Source organism: Acartia tonsa, chromosome 12 (assembly GCF_053477335.1).
Source record: "Acartia tonsa isolate MP-2025a chromosome 12, ASM5347733v1, whole genome shotgun sequence".
Classification (NCBI taxonomy): Eukaryota; Metazoa; Arthropoda; class Copepoda; order Calanoida; family Acartiidae; genus Acartia; species Acartia tonsa.
The window spans coordinates 43,668,609-43,687,398 of record NC_137271.1 but is presented as its reverse complement, the minus strand read 5'-3'; the positions used below and the strand labels follow the sequence as shown (position 1 = coordinate 43,687,398).

General features: G+C 38.0%; 2 protein-coding genes across 2 annotated transcripts; both read right to left on the bottom strand.

Annotated features, from left to right (window-relative positions):
- Positions 1 to 1,035: 1,035 nt before the first annotated feature.
- LOC145334102 (uncharacterized) lies at positions 1,036 to 6,718 on the bottom strand. The gene is made up of 7 exons (XM_080179389.1): positions 6,603 to 6,718; positions 5,659 to 5,740; positions 5,513 to 5,582; positions 4,053 to 4,246; positions 2,124 to 2,188; positions 1,391 to 1,468; positions 1,036 to 1,163 (listed from the first exon to the last, which is right to left on the bottom strand). Exons 1-7 carry the CDS (start codon positions 6,669 to 6,671, stop codon positions 1,044 to 1,046), a joined length of 678 nt encoding a protein of 225 aa, XP_080035515.1. The 5' UTR covers positions 6,672 to 6,718; the 3' UTR covers positions 1,036 to 1,043.
- A 2,408-nt stretch (positions 6,719 to 9,126) lies between these two features.
- On the bottom strand, positions 9,127 to 18,502 carry LOC145333364 (uncharacterized). Its single transcript, XM_080178481.1, has 5 exons — positions 18,496 to 18,502; positions 17,942 to 18,133; positions 16,640 to 16,704; positions 10,401 to 10,478; positions 9,127 to 9,260 (listed from the first exon to the last, which is right to left on the bottom strand). The coding sequence occupies exons 1-5, from the start codon at positions 18,500 to 18,502 to the stop codon at positions 9,138 to 9,140; spliced, it is 465 nt and encodes a 154-aa protein (XP_080034607.1). The 3' UTR covers positions 9,127 to 9,137.
- Between the last annotated feature and the right edge of the window lie 288 nt (positions 18,503 to 18,790).

Genomic DNA, 18,790 nt, shown 5'->3' with positions numbered 1-18,790 from the left:
ACTTTTTAGAGGGTGAAATGAAATGTTTCAGCTCTATGCATGTATTTTCACAATTTTACAACAATTCGTTTGTCCTACCGTATGATTGAGAGCTTAGCTGTTGTCAACCTTGTTTGATTGGGAATGAGGAGAAAAAAGAAAATTATATTAATATTTTTATTAAGAGATCAGACACAAAAAATAATATAAAAAGATAAACATTATTGATATTTAAACAAAAATATCTAAATTCAACAAAAATATTTTATTTTAATAACATTTTTAAATTATGGCAATCTTTAAACAAAGGTGTAGTTGCACGAAGTGCATTTAAACTTGAAATCAGTGAACTGTATATTTTTTTCTGTTCGATAGTTTAAACTACATCTATAGGACAAATAATTGAAAATTTCAATTTTTTATCAGTTAGTAGTAAAAATATCAAGACTTGAAAATCATATTTTTTGGAATTATGCAATATAAATGGCTGTCCTGATACCACAAAACCAGCATAATGACTATTTTGTTGGTGCCTAATTGATTGCTATTTATTGTAATGTAATACAAAATTATATATGTTAGATAATATTCTTGTAACTTTTGCTTGAAATCAGTTTCCTGAAATGCACTTCATGCAACTATCCCTTTACATAACAATTTAAAAAATCTTCAACCATTTTATAATTAGAGGTACATATAACTTCTCAAGACTATTTAGATTTTACTTACACTAAAAGCACCTATATAATTTTATTTTAATGCTTGAAAAATAATAAATAAAGATTTAAATCTATTATTTCTTTTAAAAAACATGTACAACAATAATTTTATTTATCAAATTTTAGTCAAACAAAAAAAATACAAATAAAACAAATACAAAAAAATTTTAAAAAAATAAAAACCACTAATTGAGCTGATTATTTTTTGAAACAAAAATAAAAAGATACATTTATACAAAAAAATTCAACTATTACAAAGAATTTATTTTAAAAAGGCATATTATAGAGGATTTATTTTGGCTGTATTTGAAACAAACTTAAATTTTTTTATAAAAAAAATTGATATTATGGATTAATAAGATTATTATAGCCAAGGACTGTTATTGTATTGAAAACATCAAAATTTGCTGGATCATCAATGAATTCGCCAAAGTAGTAGTTTATTCGGAATATATCTCGAACTTGCTGAAAATAGAGAATAGTTATTTCTCACATCGTATTATAAACAGCTTTCCGCGGATAAAGAATGTACAATTATAAGATTAAAACCAGTTTTTTTTAGCCCCGTAGTAGCGGGCTAAACAGCCGCAAATTTCTATAAAGATACTTTTCCTACTTCAATATCCGGTTATCCGGTTAATTTGACGGATATCAGGACATGACCGGATATCCGGCCCAACGCTAGAACTTACCCTAACAAGATTAATCCATTCCTGCATGGTCTGTCTCGCTTCTTCCAACCAGTTAGCTGACGTTTTTTTTATATCTCTCTATAATAAAAACAAGGATGACAACATCAATAAAAGCGAAGCTCTGAAACGGTAGGACAAACGGACATTAACACTTGTATAGTGTCAGAACTGAAAAATCAGAATATAAATAAAATTTGTTGAAAAACGCTAGATACAGGATAATGTTTATGGACATACCTTAATTTTTAGGACTTGATTATAGAGATGCTTCGCCTATAATATTGTACTTTGTTGTCCTAGGAATCAGTATTCAAAAATCTGATCAATAGGATATTTTTATCTGATACAAATTTGTTGTTTAAAAAGGACGTACTGACATTCTTCTATAGTAACGATTATAGAGCGGCTTCGCTTTCTAAATCGTACCTAACTACTACAGGAATCACCATGCAAAGTTTGAATCGATAGAACAATTCTAACATGCCTAAATTAATGAAAAAAGCTATCCATCTCAGACGTACGGACGGACGGACCGACCCTAATTATAGAAAACCTTCGCTTTTAAAATATTATTAAAAAAATCTTTCCTACCGACTGTATGTATTTTAAAACCGAAGCTTCTTTATAATTAAGGTCAATTCATTTATACGTCTGTCCGTAATTGATAAAAATTTTAAAAATTGAGAAAAAAAATATTTCTAAGAGGATAATACCAAATTATCTGAATACTTACATCAAGAAGTGCTCTGATTTCCATGGGTAAAACTCCCTCTATTGATCGAAATATTCCTTGTTTTCCTAAAATAAACAAGGATGATAATATCTGAAAATAGCAAAGCTTCAATAAACATAATGGATGGACGGTCAAATTGATTTAAAGGCATATTGCAGAACTCACATTTCAAGAATATAATTACATAAAAAAAGTCACAAAACCTTTCACTTAGGTTGCAATTTCCACTTGCTTATATTGGTCGGGCCATTTATCTAGTAGGATGGGAGGGGATGGGGGAGATAATTATTTTTTCCCGCTACAGAGTTCACTTTATTATAAAATATGAAAATTTGGTTTAAGATTCAAGTAATAATAAATCTATTATCTTCCTCCCTATTCTATGTCCTTCACACACAAAAATCCGCAATCCATCTTACATAACACCCAGAAAATAACATTCCCCTATAGAGTCACGGATTGGTCGGATATTGGTCGGGCCATTTATCTAGTAGGATGGGATTATATCTACTGGTCATGTAGTGGCTTTAGGCACCAGAGCAGGGGCGTCCAAGCTTTTTATTTTGGGGGGGGTAATTTTTTTTAAGGGGGGGGTAATTCGGTTTTGGGGGGGGGTAAAATGGCGCGCGAAGCGCGCAAAAATTTTTTTTGTTAGAGATTTTCTATTTCCTAAATAATTGGGGGTGCCTACGACACCCGCAAATTTTTTTTACCCCCCCCCCAAATTTTTACCCCGGGGGTAAAATTTGCTTGGGGGGGGGGGGTAATTACCCCCCCTGAAATCTGTTGGCAGGGGTAAAATTTGTTTACCCCCCCCAAAATTTACCCCCGGGGTAAAATTTTTGGGGGGGGTAATTTAAATTTTATCAAAAATTTAGTATTAAAATTTAAAAATGCGCGCGGAGCGCGCAAAAATTTTTTTTGTTAGAGATTTTCTATTTCCTAAATAGTTGGGGGTGCCTACGACACCCCCAGGGTAGGGGTAAATTTTAAATGGGGGGGTAAAATGAAAAAATTTTTGGGGGTGCCTACGGCACCCCCAAATTCGTTTGGGGGGGGTAATCGCCCCATTACCCCCCCCCCTTGGACGCCTATGCACCAAAGGTACTTAATGTTTTTCTTTTTAAATTACTTCTTGGGGCAAAGCCCCTAGTGGCTAGGGGCGAAGCCGCTAGTTTAGTATACGTATATAGAGCTTTGCTACTAAAAATATATAACATTTCCAAAACTTTTTCTTAATAATCTATTTTAGATTTCAAATAACAATGAATTAATATACATTTTCACTATAATAAACAAAATTACACCTTTTGTAAACTAAAATTGTTGGTTTTAAAGTTTTGTCACTACTGGTTTGAAACTAACAAAATCAAAATTTGATAATTGTCCCCAAAGTTTTTTTGCTAATGAATAAGATAAGGTGAAAACAAACTTTTGATACCAGTGTTGTTTTTTACATTCAATGTCCCCTACCTGCCTGCAAGTCTACTGACTGATTGAGAAATTCAAATCTTTATTATTATAGAACACTCTTTGCGTGTTAAACAAGGATGATAACATCCATAAAAGCGAAGCTCTTAAACGGTAGAATAAACGAACATTAACACTTGTAGAGTGTCAGAACTAAATAATCCGAACATTAATGTATAAAAGTCAAAAAAAATTTAGAAAATTTGTTGAAAAACTGAATAAATTCAGGATAATGACATACTGACATTCTGGAAATGATTATAGAGTTGCTACGATTTCTAAATCGTACATTACTACTACAGGAATCCCAATGCAAAGTTTGAAATCGATAGGACAATTCTAACATGCCTAAATTAACGAAAAAAGCTATCCGTCTCGGACGTGCGGACGGACATTCGGACGGACGGACCGACCCTAATTAAACTTCGCTTTTAAAAATATATCTATTTATAATCTTACCAAATCCAATCTGTACAATAAAATCGGCAATGGCCGCTGCAACAAACCCCAGCTGTTCATCAAGAAACCGCTCGTCCGCCGTTGTTAGTCTGCCAGTTTCGGCGGCTCGCCGGCTTTTCCTCTCGCCGGATAAGGCGTCTAAAAGGCGGATTATGGGTAGGCTGACTGCCTTTATTAAACTCCCTTTACTTTCTATATCAATTATATGTATTGTTATATAGAACACTATCGGCTACGCCCCCTAGAGGCCTCTAGTGGCACTTTAAATGTTTTTTTTTTAATTTCAAATATGTCTATGTTGCGTTGACGTTAGCGTAAAAAATATTTATTGTGATTTCTCTTGGGAGGGTTGTGGTACCCTCCCCGAACATAGTTATAAACCTTCCCAGTATAAATTTCAGTATAAATTAGTAACAGATCTCGGGACAGGATGGTCCAAATTGATTATTCTCTTCAGGGAAGCTTTATATATACTCTTGGTGGGCTTTAAGCTCTTTACAAGATCTACTTTGGCCACCCACTGTTGCTAGGGGAGAAGCAACTAGTTTATAATACTCCAGAAAGGAGAAACTATGTCGAATATTGTGCTTTTTCACGAAGTATTAGATGAGTACTAATAACTCCCCTCCATTATTATTTTAAAAACTAGAGGCTCCGCCCCCTAGAAGCCGTTAGGGGCACTTAAGGTAGGAGGGGGAAAAGTCGACCTCATCCCATTTTGAATTTTAAAAAGTTTCAAAAGAGCAAAAATTTTTTTTTGGGGGGATGGGGATGAAGACACCCTCCCAAAAAATAGTTAAAACCCTTCCCAGGACCTATAAGAAGCTTTACTGTAAAGGAGAACAATATCGGTTCAGCGGTTAGCGAGATCCTTCGGGACAGACAAAAAAACGCTTACTACTTTATATAAAAGGATAAATGGAAGAGGATCGTTCTTTCCCCTGTGAGGGTTAACTAACCACGTATGTTTGTGTTCGTGTCCAGCAAGATTTAAGGAGGTACTTGACCAATATGTCTAAAATTTCTGAAAGGTATCCTAACTTTTGTGATTATTTTTAAAACAGCTAGTCGGTGCTTTCAGTGATTAGTAGAAGTAAAATGACCCATTGAATTTATATATGCAATCGGTTTTTAAAGACAAAATTAAAGATCTGACTATTTTTGTTAATAATGGCAATTAGCTTCTTTTTTTGTTGCGTTTTAGTACCTTAAAACCAACTTAATCTTAAAAAAACTTTAATTACTTCAAAAAAAAAAGAGGTCTACAAAAAAATCCGATTGTATATCTAAATTCACTGGATCATTTTACATCTACTAACTAATCACTGAAAGCACCGACTAGCTGTTTTAATAAAATATCACAAAAGTTAGGACACCTTCTTGTTAAGGGGACATTCTCATATAGTTAAGGATGATGCCAATATTTTTTTTTAAAATCTTATAACAATACATTTTATCCTTTGTTAGCTATCTGTTTATTTTCATCGTTATACTCTTGGTAGATAGAGTCGGAAGAATATAGCTGCTTTTCTAAACAAATATAAAAATATTAGTTTTCATCAAAATGAATATCAAAATTAGGCATACGAACTATAATCTATTTTACCTTGAGATTTAACGTAGCTGCTGTAATTTTCTTCATTATTGGATTGCACGTTGGGAGACGTAAAGGAAGGACTTCTGACATTCTAAAAAATTAAATATTATATTTCATTCGAAAAGATTCATTTAAATTAGCTATAAAATTAAGTAATTAGTAAATCAAACCTATTCTTTGTAAGAAGTTTAGAAATTTTGGCCAAGCACCCCCACCCCTCCCCTCCAACTTTACATTTTAACAAGGATGACAACATCCATAAGTAGCGAAGCTCAAATATTATGAATGGATATTGGGAAAAAATTACTATAGAGCAGTGTCATACAATAAATATTTAACATGATAAAATATGTAAAAACAGAAAACCTTTAAAATCACGAAAAATCTAGGAATCGATCTAGCACACCAAATTACAGACAGATGGACAAAACAATGTATAGATTAGATGGGCATACGTCATAGGAATCCTCACTAAAAATTTCAGTTGTCTATCTTGTTTAGGAGCTGAGAAAATCACGTTTTCTCCATAGCGTTGCGGACGGACGGACTGACTGACGGACAAAGAGAATTATAGAGTAGCTTCGCTACTGAAAAGAAAATGGTAATTCTATTAGGGAAGATTTCTTTTTTGGTACCCTCCTCCAAAATAGTTAAAAACCTTCCCTAAATCTATAAGAACCTTCACTGTCCAGAGGTTAGCGGTAGAGACACACATACAGACAAACATCCTGTAACTTTTACATAATCTGTGCTGGGGTTGGGCCAAATGCCGGATATCCGTTATCCGGTCGGATATCTGGCCAACGCCGGATATCCGGCAAATTACCAGATATCCGGTCGGAAACCGAATAACCAGTATTAGAAATCAGCCAGATATCAAGTATCCAGATAGTTTTAATATCCGGTATCCGGCAAAACCGGACATCCGGCCCAACCCTAATCTGTGTATTTACCTGTACATAGGAGAGACAGAATTTAGAATTGACCAGGAAAATTAAAACATTCACATAAACACTTTTCATTTTCTTTCTTTTTATTTGGGTAGCTTTTATTCATTTTTCTATCATTCTGAAATTTTGAACATTTTCTGATATATTTTTTTAAAAAGTACAACACTATATAGTGAATTTGAAAGAATAAATTTTAAGAAAAGCTATTTAATATTTTTCTACCAGTTAGAAATACATTTTACTGCTTAAAAACCCCTTTTGAAAGTTCAAAGTGTCAAGTTTGACGTCATAAAAATCCATCTCTATGTTAGGGGTGTATTTTCCCACTATTCTTCTCATCCCTCCTTTATAGACGTATTTTTATGAAGTCACACATGAAACTTTGAGCTTTCTACATTGTTTTCTTCAATGTTATTTTTTGAACAATAACTCATAAAACATCAATGTATAATATTGCAAGCGAAGAATCTCCATATTCATGTTCAAGTCCTAGAAATGTATGCATGTCCTTAAACAGTATGTATGGTATGACATATGTATACTTTGAGTAGGGTAAAATGTGGGGTTTCAAAGGTTTTTTTTAATTTGAGGGGTGTAATCTGAAATGTTTCAAAGTTTGAGGGGAGCTGGGGGGGGGGGGGAGTAGATGAGTAGATGTCTATGCATGTATTTCAGCAATTTTGAAACAAAGAGCTCCGCTTATATGTATGTTGTCACCCTAATTTGATGGAGAAACTATAATATTTTTTTTCATTAGGAGATCACACATAAAAATTATATAAAAAGATTAAAAGAACGTGTCCTAACTTTTGTGATTTTGTTTTAACCCATTTGTGACGATCTCCCAAAGTTAAAAATTTGTATTCACCGGGTTTCAACAAAATAGATTTTTTCAATAATCACTCAACAGAATTCAAAAAGTAAGGTGTCAAATTAAAGATCTTTTTGTTCATAATGGCAATTTTCTTCTTTTTCTCTTACGTTTTAGTACCTTAAAACCAACTCAATTAAGAAAACTTAAATTACTTCAAAAATAAGAGGTTTACAAAAAAAAAACGATTCAATATCTAAATTCTATAGATCATTTTATATCTACTACTTACTAAAAGCACCGACTAGCTATATCTTTTTTAATCACAAAAGTTAGGACACGTTCTTTAACAACAACAAAAAAAACAATTAATGACATTTTAAACTATGGCAACTTTAAACAAATTTACATAACAATTGTCGACCCTTTACTGATTAAAGGTTTAACTTCCAAAGACTAGAATTTACATAAACTAAAAAGCACCTATATGATTTTATTTTAATGCTTAAAAATTACCTTAAAAGTTACTTAATAAAAGTACATCTAGGATTGTTTTTAAAAAAACCTTTATAACAATAAATGAATTAAAAAAATAAATCTACATTTAACAAAAGATACAGACATCATAAATTATTCAATGCCTCAAAGTTGTCACCCCTGTTTTATTTGTCGCAATATACCTTACTCTTCAGCAAACAGAGGTGGATTCTTAAAAACTTTTTGGCTCATTGCCTCAATCAGTGAGGCTCGCCTAAAAATTTGTGAAAAATCCTGCAAAATCGCATAAAAAATAAAATAAAATCCAGATTAAAAAGAAATTATACTTTAAATGAAAATATTCTTTTATGATTAAATGAACTAATAACAAAGCGGGAGGTAGGTTGTGCAAAAAAAAGGTTGTGTGTTTTAAGGCTTATGTTAACTTTAAAAAAAAAATTGTCTATAGTTCTTTTCAGGAAGGAATACATATAGTTAGTGAATATTATCGTTCTACTACTGTTTTTAACCCTTAAAACTCACATTTTTACGGAATTTTAGCACAACCTACGTCCCCATTTTATAAGCCGTGGATACTAGGATGTCCCAAAAAGATTTGTTAGCACACTATTGTAATCCATATCATTACTCATTACAAGACCAATGGTACCTTTAAAAATGTTTTAAGACTTTTATTTTACCTTTATGTAAATTTAGATTTTTTTACTTCCCCCCTTATGGGGGTAAAAATTTTATTGCATAAAAACTATGGCTTCATGGTGCTCCCAGAATCAGGAGCCAAAGTCCGTTTAAGAATATCTCGCAACTAGCCTGATAAATGAATGAAAAAACCACCATTTTTAGGCACTTTATGGAATTTGCGAAATTTTAAGGTTTTTTGAGATTTTCTCAGACCAGGAGCGAGATTAAAATTTTTAAATGGCAGCATAATTTAAAAAACAATTTTCTCTCCTCCTCCTAAAAATAAGAAAAATAGGGTATAGTCCCTTTCGTAGCAACACACCATAAGGGGTGATTCTTCGTTTTTTCACAGTAGCTTTTCTCCTATTTCTAGCCCCTGTGGGGGGCTCTATCCCTGCGGGGCCAATTACCTAACCCTGTGGGGCAATCACCTGACCCAATATAACCTAACCTAACCTAAAAGGGGGCGTTGCCACGAAAGGGACTATACCCGAAAAATATTCTTTTCCTAATCACCAAGGAATCACCATACACATGTTTTTTACCTTTTATCCTTCGGGAATTTTATTTTGATATCCGAATTCTTTAATGTACTTGACCAGATCAAAATTGGCGGGGTCTTCAATGAAAACACCAACATAGAAGAATATTCGGATTAGATCCCTAATGCCCTGAAAAGCACAACATACATAAGATGTGCTGAATTTTAATTTTCAAATATGTACGCAGTTTCCGAGATGTTTCCTTATCCTATCTCAATTTTTACTACTAACTAAAAAAGCATCAAACTTTCAAAAAAAAAATTAAAGATTAAAGATTTGAATGTATAAATCGTTTATACGTTCAAAATTTTGAAAGTTTGGAAGTTTGAAGCTTTTCTAGCTAGTAGTAAATATTGAGATAGGATGAGGAAACACCGCGGAAACTGCGTACACATTTGGAAATTAAAATTCAGCACATCCAATATAAGAATATTTCCATTTGATAAAATTAATTGTATTAGCTGCTTAAATTAGCTTGCATACAGAATAGCAATGGACGATAGATCTATGTGCGCCCCTAATGATGATATTTAAATTACTCCTTCTGTAGATTATAATTACTGGTTGAAACATTTGGACACTTAACTTCATAAACCAGCCAATAAAAATTCAATACAAGTCTCCAAAGTTGTTAAGCCAACGAATAAGAAAACGTTATTTTAAAACTTTGAGGACAAGTGTAATAAACAGCCCATTGTCCCCTTCCTTTATGTTTTTTTTTAGATTGAAAATAGAAGAAAGTCGCTCAATGTGACGTCATAAAAATGAGGGATTAACCATCTCTTTTTTAAGGGTTTTCTTTCCCACTCAACCTCTCCTCTTCCCTGATTTTTATGACGTCAGAATTTTTTTTGAGCGACTTTCTTCGTCTTAGACGGTTACACTAGCTAGAAGACGGACATTCGGACAATTGTTATTTATAGAGTAGCTTCTCTATAATATTCTACTAGATGCTACGCCCCTAGAGGCCTCTAGGGACACGTAAAATTGTTTCTTTTCAATCTATTTTAAAATCCGCTAATTACCAAAAATATTTTTTTTCGCCGATAGATGGAGTTAGTTATGTTTTTAGCTAATTGTAAACATGTCTGTAGGGCGGCGTTTTTTATTTTATTTTTGTCGATTTTTCTAGGGAGGGTGGTGGTAACCTCCACCGAGAACTATGAGAATCTACAATGTTAAGAAGAACCCGATCTGTTCAGCGGTTAGCGAGATTCTTAGGTACAAACACACAGACATCCTGTTACTTTATTTTAAGGATTTACTTACCCTAGCAATATTAATGGCCCCCTGCATGGCAATTCTTATGTATTCAAACCAGTTAGCCATCGTTCTTTTTATATTTCTCTAAATAAAACAAGGATGACAACATCCTTAAAAGCGAAGCATTGAAACGATAGGACAAACGGACATTAACACTTGTATAGTGTCAAAACTGAATAATCAGAATATAAGAGTCGAAGAAAAATTGTAAGTAAATTTGTTGAAAATATGCTTGATTCAGGATAATGTTTATGGACATACCTACATTTTTATGACTTGATTATAGAGTTGCTTCGCTTATAATGTTTTACTTTGTTGTCCCAGGAATCAATATACCAAAAATCAGATCAAACGGATAATTAGATCACATAAAAATTAGTTGATAAAAAGTAGAAAAATCAACATGTTTAAAATGGACGTACGGACATACTGGTAATAATTATAGAGTTGCTACTTTTTCTAAATCGTACCAATCTACTACAGGAACGACCATGCAAAGTTTGAAATCGATATGACAATTCTAACATGCCTAAATTAACGAAAAAAGCTATCTATCTCGGACGGACCTACCCTAATTATAGAAAAGCTTCGCTTTAAAAAAATATTATTTAATAGAAATCTTTTCCTTAGATTTTTTAAAAGCTTGTTAAAATTGATTTTATACTTTGCATGATCATTCATTTCAAAGTCAGGTATACTTTAGAAAGCATAGCAACTTTATACAGAAAGTTCTTGTGTCCATTAAAAACACTTTTAAAAAGCTATTTTGACAATGTTTTGTATATTTATATATCATATTCATCTAAATTTTGGAATGGGGTATTCCTATCCAGTTTTTTGTTTAGGAATGAATATTTTTTAGGAATAAATGATGGAGCGATAGCTCATAATTCATTCACAAGGGCAAAAAATATTCATTCCTAATAAAAAAACTGGATAGGAATATCATTCTCATTTAAACAAAAACTCATTTTCATGCTAAAATGTGGTTTAATTTTCATTTATTTCTCGGAAGTAGTCATTTTTTTCCCCGAGGTAATTATGCTTTCTTTCAGTAATTAATAAGAATTCTAAAATCTTCAAAAAAAAAAATTTAAAATCTTCAAAAAAAATTTAAAATTCCTTTAAAAATATTTTCTCAGATTTTCATATAAATATGACTGTATAGACATGGGAACTTCAGTCGTGCGAGGCTTGTGGTGCAGAACTGAGATTCTGTTCACCGAAAGCAATGCTCGGGGGAAAAAAATGACTACCTTGGGGATAAAAATGATACCAGGGAAAAAAATGACACCAGGGAAAAAAATTATACCGGGGATATAAATGATACCGGGGAAATAAATGACTACCTCGGGGAGAAAAAAAGAATATTTACATCCACTATTTAAGGGGTCGTTTATGTGAGTGTGGTATCCGCCGAGGATAAATGGCAGACACCAGAGTTCAAAATGACTACGGCAGTGTGAACAGACGTGGACACCTATACTATAGAGAAGCTACGCTTCTCTAACAATCACTAAATAACAAACAGCATCTATTCAGTTGTTCCTTTATTGAAGGTCTAAGGATTACTAAAGTTATATACAACAAACAATAGCTACACAGATAGGAATAAATAATCATAATCAAAAGCAATATAATACATATACAATAGTCAGTTTGGGCAATAATGATCCCCCATCCCTGGGAAGGGTGGGGGGAATTAACAATGCAGCTTAACCATAATAAGGCTGTCAGATTCAATCATTAATTTTAGGCATAGGGAGGGGGTCGGCAGACCCCTTCCCCAGGACTCGGGGGAGGGCCGTTGGCCCTTCCCGGAACCCCGGTCAGGGGTGCCATAGGCATGGCTCACGGTTGCCGAATACCACAACTCTCCCCTCGGAAGGCTGGGAGGGAGTCTCCCTGCCAGACTTCCGACAGTGGTTGAGGCCTTCGGCCCGCTCCTTAGGGCTAAGATATATACAAATGATAATGATTCAATGGAATCCTAGTGGTGATTTTCAGGGCTGATGGGCTCCCAACGTGGGATAGAAGGTAGAGGCTGGCTTTGGTTGGACATGTAGCTCGGCGCCGGCAGGTGTCAGGTTGGCGTGGGGCACAGCTGCTGCGGGGCCGGTCAGCAGCGGGGCATTCTGGTTGTTGTTGGCAGCGGCTGGGGCACTGGCTGCCAAGTTGACCGTCTGAGCGGCAGCCTGGCCTCCCGAGGGGCCGCGGGGTCTTCCAGAGGGCGGTCCAGGCCTGCCTGGGCGGTCATGCCCGCTATCGGCTGATTGCATGGACACCATTTCCTCGGCGCCGGCAGGTGTCAGGTTGGCGTGGGGCACAGCTGCTGCGGGGCCGGTCAGCAGCGGGGCATTCTGGTTGTTGTTGGCAGCGGCTGGGGCACTGGCTGCCAAGTTGACCGTCTGAGCGGCAGCCTGGCCTCCCGAGGGGCCGCGGGGTCTTCCAGAGGGCGGTCCAGGCCTGCCTGGGCGGTCATGCCCGCTATCGGCTGATTGCATGGACACCATTTCCTCGGCGCCCCATACATCAACTCTGATGCGCTGGCTAGCGCCTCCTGCCTCTCTCGTTCAACGGCCGCCAGGGCCTCCCCGTACACCGTCTCAGTGACGCTGGGTAGCGCCCCTCCACTCTTGCTGGGTAGGCTCGGTCGGGCAGGCCCCATCATGTTTAGGCTAAAGGGCTGGGGCCTCAGAACTTCTGGCTCGGCAATGTTGTTGGGCTGCACAAACTCCGGCCCCAGGTGGTTGAGGCTGAAGCCCAGGCCAACCCGGTTGGGTTCAGCCGCGCCTCCCAGTACGTTGATCCTGGCGGGCACGGTTCCAAACTGCGGCATTCCGTCGGCTCGGCCCGCTGCGTTGGGGGCGGCTGCCTGCTGCGGTGGTGCTGGGGGCGCGCTTCCTTCCATGTTGGCTACTCTGCTGGGCTTTCCTGGGGGAGCGCCCTTGTCGGCAGTGCGCCTCCGGCCGGCTACCTGGTCCCAGTCGGCTCTGCACTCGGCCGCCGTATGGCCAGCATAGTGGCAACGCTCGCACTTGGCAGGACGGTCACGGCGTGGCTGGGTGCGTCTCTCCTCCAGGCTGACTTCCATAGGCGTCGGACAGTCTCGGGCTCGGTGGCCTTTCCCTTGGCAGCGGTAACAGCGGCCTGAAGTCTTGTCATCTGGGGCGACCTTCCCCATCTGGTGGAGACCCGGAGCCAAGGCGCCAATCTCCATTGGCTCCGACTCGTCGTAGTTGGGCAACTGGACGCTGGCTGATCCCGTGAGCCCATCGGTGGCGTCCACTAGGCACACACCCTCCTTCAGCTGCTTGGTAATCATTGTGACGGTGAACATGGCTCGCCTCGTGTACTCAGGTACAGAGGCGATCTCATGACTCATCATTTCACGTTTCACATTAGCGTTACGAATGCCACGATTTAATTCATCGATTAATAACTCGAGATCCTCATGGCTGTAGGCCTCCCTATACAAGGCACACTTTGTGGATATGTATGCTTGTATAGGTTCTGTTGAGTGTTGCCTGTAATCCCTGAAGGCTTGCTTCAAAGTCTGGGATTCAAAGGCTGGACGAAATAACATTTCACACTCGGCCTTGACTTGTTCGTAAGTCAAGGCTTGGCCTGCCTCGCCAAACAGATGAGAAGCCATTTCCGCCGCTTGCCCTACCAGTGACAGTAAAAGGGCGTTGCGGTGGTTGAGGGTGTCATGGGGCGGCACGCGGTAAGCCGCCCATGACATCTCGAGTCTGCGGATGTGGGAACTCCAGGATTGCTTGGGCGGCCCTCTATACTCCGGCAGGTTACTCAGCATCAGCTTGCGGTACTCGGCTGGAGCCGGCTGGGGGTCATCCTGGAGCCATCCTTGGGCTTGGTCGCCTCCTGGCGCTTGAGGCTGCTCCATCGGGTCAACGGTTCAGCGGCAGGACACAAAGTTATAAGGCAATATTATAAATGGTTTATCACTTGAGGCTTTCTAGCCTAGCAGCCAACACTGTTTATCACTAGGTTGGTAGTTTAGCTACAAAGATATAACTTAGATGTACTTGTCACTAGTTTTATTCTGAGTTTGTAGAGTAGGCTGGTAGGGGTAGATAGCTGTTGAGGGTCTGAACTGCTGTCAGGAACTGATTGGGTTTTCCTTTATCACACTATAGATAGGAGGGAGAAGCTTGTAATTCTGATTTTCTAAAAATATCTCTGTTAGATGCTATGGAGTAGCTCCGCTCCTGTGTGTGTGTGTGTGTGCGTGAAATATCCTTTCCTTGCAGCGCGCTTACGCACCGTCAAATCCGCGCACACAGGTAAAACGCGCACTTATCCCTCAACTCGCTCTCTCATTGGTCCGCTTTGTCCGTTGAATTTTATGATATGTCCCGAACTCTGTTGCGCGACCCGTAAATGGCGCTCTGTTCTCCCGGTCGCTAGCTCCACACCGTGGGCGGACTTAGTCAAGTGTGGGTAGGAGGGGGGAAGCGCGTGAGGGGACGGGGTAAAACCGTCCGTTCCCCCTGTGAGGAAGGGGGAGTGCTGTGGGTTTGAGGTAACTGTGTGATGAGGTAATGGTGCCCTTTCTCCTTAATCCTGGGCTTATTGTTATGTCACCTTGATTGTATTTTCTTCAATGGAGGGTGGGCCCCTCCCTTTCCTCTGGAATAAGGGGGTGTATTTGTTGTGCTGGAGGCTTGGGTGGTTAGATTGTTTATCAAGGCATTGTTATATTACATCTAGATTCTATTTTTGGCCTTATCACAATACATAACAGATTTGCTTACCAAGCCTGTTCTATTTTTAGTTTTATCACAATACACAACAAATTGTTTGCCAATCCTTGCTCATAAATCTATTGTTTAGCCATCACACTAGGGTGGTAATCCCTACAATGTGATATAATATCTGCTTTTCTAGATGGGTGGCTGCGCTGTAGCCTCTCAGGATACTTGGAGTTGACGTAGTTTCCTCTGCTTGGTACACTACGCTCGTATGTTGGCTCGCAGCTCGCAGCTATTTGGCGTGTTTCAGCCTATCGGCGGCAGGGAATGTCCCGTCCTGCAGCGCCGTGTATCCGAATCCGACTGTTGGCGGCAGGGAATGTCCCGTCCTGCGGCGCCGCTGGTTCGAATCCTTGGCTTGTTTCAGTCTATCGGCGGCAGGGAATGTCCCGTCCTGCAGCGCCGTGTATCCGAATCTGGCTGATGGCGGCAGGGAATGTCCCGTCCTGCAACGCCGCTGGTTCGAATCCTGCTATCTCTTGCAGTAAATGTTGGCCTATTTTCAGCCGTTTACACTTAGTTGGCCTGTTTCAGCCGGTCCGCAGGCCTGTTTCAGCCCTTGAGCGCTCAATTCTCCGTTAGATGTCGGCGCTTCTCGCGGTTCTCCGTCAAGTTTCGCTGTCTCGCTTCCACAACTGCCGGATACAGAGTTAGACCTTGCTATCCAGGGTGGGTAATTCAGGTTGCTTGTGTCAGTTTTGCCAGTTTCACTGCTGGGAGTACCTTAGCCTCAGCTGCGCGTCTGCTCTACACTTGTGGTTTGCCGTAATCTCACACAGCTGTCACCAAAAGTTGTGGTATCCGCCGAGGATAAATGGCAGACACCAGAGTTCAAAATGACTACGGCAGTGTGAACAGACGTGGACACCTATACTATAGAGAAGCTACGCTTCTCTAACAATCACTAAATAACAAACAGCATCTATTCAGTTGTTCCTTTATTGAAGGTCTAAGGATTACTAAAGTTATATACAACAAACAATAGCTACACAGATAGGAATACATAATCATAATCAAAAGCAATATAATACATATACAATAGTCAGTTTGGGCAATAATGATCCCCCATCCCTGGGAAGGGTGGGGGGAATTAACAATGCAGCTTAACCATAATAAGGCTGTCAGATTCAATCATTAATTTTAGGCATAGGGAGGGGGTCGGCAGACCCCTTCCCCAGGACTCGGGGGAGGGCCGTTGGCCCTTCCCCGAACCCCGGTCAGGGGTGCCATAGGCATGGCTCACGGTTGCCGAATACCACATGAGAATGAGAATTTCCAGGATATGTAATAAGCGAATCTAATATGCTACTCTAGACATTGTAAGTTTGTAACTGATAGTCGAAATTCAAAAACAATTTGAACTCAAAAATATTTCATGCTTTCATGATTGTAATACATAATATTGTTCTAGAAAGACCCAAGCTAGTTTTGAATTAAATAGGGCGATTATAACATTTTCTTAATACTTACATCAAGAAGTGCTCTGATTTCCATGGGTAGGATTCCCTCTATTGCTCGAATTATTCCTTGTTTTCCTAAAAAAAAAGGATTTTGAGTTGATAATATCCATAAGTCCAGGGAAAAGGGAATGTTATTCTGACAAACAATTCTAAAGGAAAATTTCCCCCCAACTCCCTTCCCCTTTTCCTTCCCTCCTTACCCAACCCTCTTCAATTACATTAAGAAAAAAGTATACTTTCACCTTACTTTAAAAGGTTTCATGATTTTTTGTAGAATTGATTGTTAGAATAGCTACCCCTGACATAACTTACGGATGGACGGTCAAATTGAGATGTGCAGTGCCGACAATTTAGTATATTTTAGTAAAATAAATCACGAAACCTTTCACATCTGTATTATATTTCTTTAGTGAATTAAAGACTAGAGTAGGACCAAGCGAATTGTATAAAAGATGCTCTGTGATACAGTGTTTCTTAATCAGCATTCTATCTTAGATAACAGCCAAGAAAATAACATTCCCCTAGAGCGTTACGGACTGACTGAGGGACGGACATACAAAGTAAATTATAGAGTAGGTTTTCTACAAAAAAATAAATTTCAATAGGACAAAAACTTTTCCTAAAAATTCTATTTGAGAGTTTTCAAATGATAAATTATTGTATTTACATCTCAACTATGATAAACAAAATTATTCTTTCTGTGGATTGAAATTAATGGTTGGAAAGTTTAGTCCCTATCATAATTTGATAATTTAATTTTTGGGCTAACGAATATGATAATGAGGAAATACAACTTTGGGTACCAGTATAATTTAGATTCCATTATCCCCTCCCTCCCTTAAACGGAGTAAAATTTTCAAAGGTGTATCATTATAGAACACGCTGTGCGTGTTAAAATAATGGATATAGAATATACGTGGATATTATGAAAGGGGAAAAATTGTCGTCATTTTAGGTTGCTGATATGGAACTCTTTTATTGGTCAGATCGGTCTTCCTGTAGGGGGGGGGGGTATGGGGTATAGGGTGTGGAAGGGGGTATCTTTATTAAGCCCACTGGAAGGTAGTAAAAGCGGCTGACTCCGATTATGACGAAAAAAATTAACCAATGAGAGGATAGTTTACAATGTAATTGACGAATGGCAAAATTTATAGTTTCCTCATTTGTTAATTTTTTTTGACGTCATAATCTGAGTCAGCCACTTTTACTAGCTTCAGCCCATAGTGAGTTTCACTTTATTAGAGAACATGAAAATCTAATGTAATATCCAAGTAATAATATATCCATTATTAAAACCTATTAATAATCTTACCAAATCCAATCTGTGAAATAACATCGGAAATAGCCGTTGTAACAAAGCCAAGCTGTTCATCAAAAAACCGCTCGTCCGCCGTTGTTAGTCTGCCAATTTCAGCGGTCCGCCGGCTATCCTTCTCGCCGGATAAGGCGTCTAAAAGGCGGATTATGGGAAGGCTGACTGCTTTTATTAAACTGCCTTTACTTTCTATATCAATTATATGTATTGTTATATGGATTTAATTGATTTAAGGTTGTGACAGGGTTATGAAATTATTAGAATAAAACACTGGAGGGAGAAAGGGTGAAATAACTGTATCTCCCCATCGCAACCACTTTCTATTGGGTCATTGAAAATCAACCAATGGTGTCGCTTTTATTAACACAGCCAAGAAGCAGAAAATATTTTAGAAGCAGACGAAAAAGGTTATTTAAAAAAGGAAGGGAGGCAGTTATCTGTATATACATCTATTCTATAGATCTGTTATGATATTAAAAGAAAACTATTTTGCCTCTAAATTTATAAGGACTTATCCTACAATAAAAGATCTCGGAAAATGTTGATTGTACTTTTCATCTTAAGGCTAATTTCGTGAACTACAGCGGCTAGGAGCGAAGCAACTCTGTGCACGCCAATGCTTATAACAATACATACTATCCTTTGCTAGCTATCTGTTTATTTTCATCAATATATTCTTGGTAGATAGTGTCGGAATAATATGGCAGGGTTTCTAAAGAAATATAATAATAATTTAGACAAATAGAATGATAGGTAAAAACTAGTGTTAGGTACTTACATAAGGGCAGGACGTACAGACGTTGTGTGTTATAGAGAAGCGAAGCTTGACAAAAATAATATTTTGGA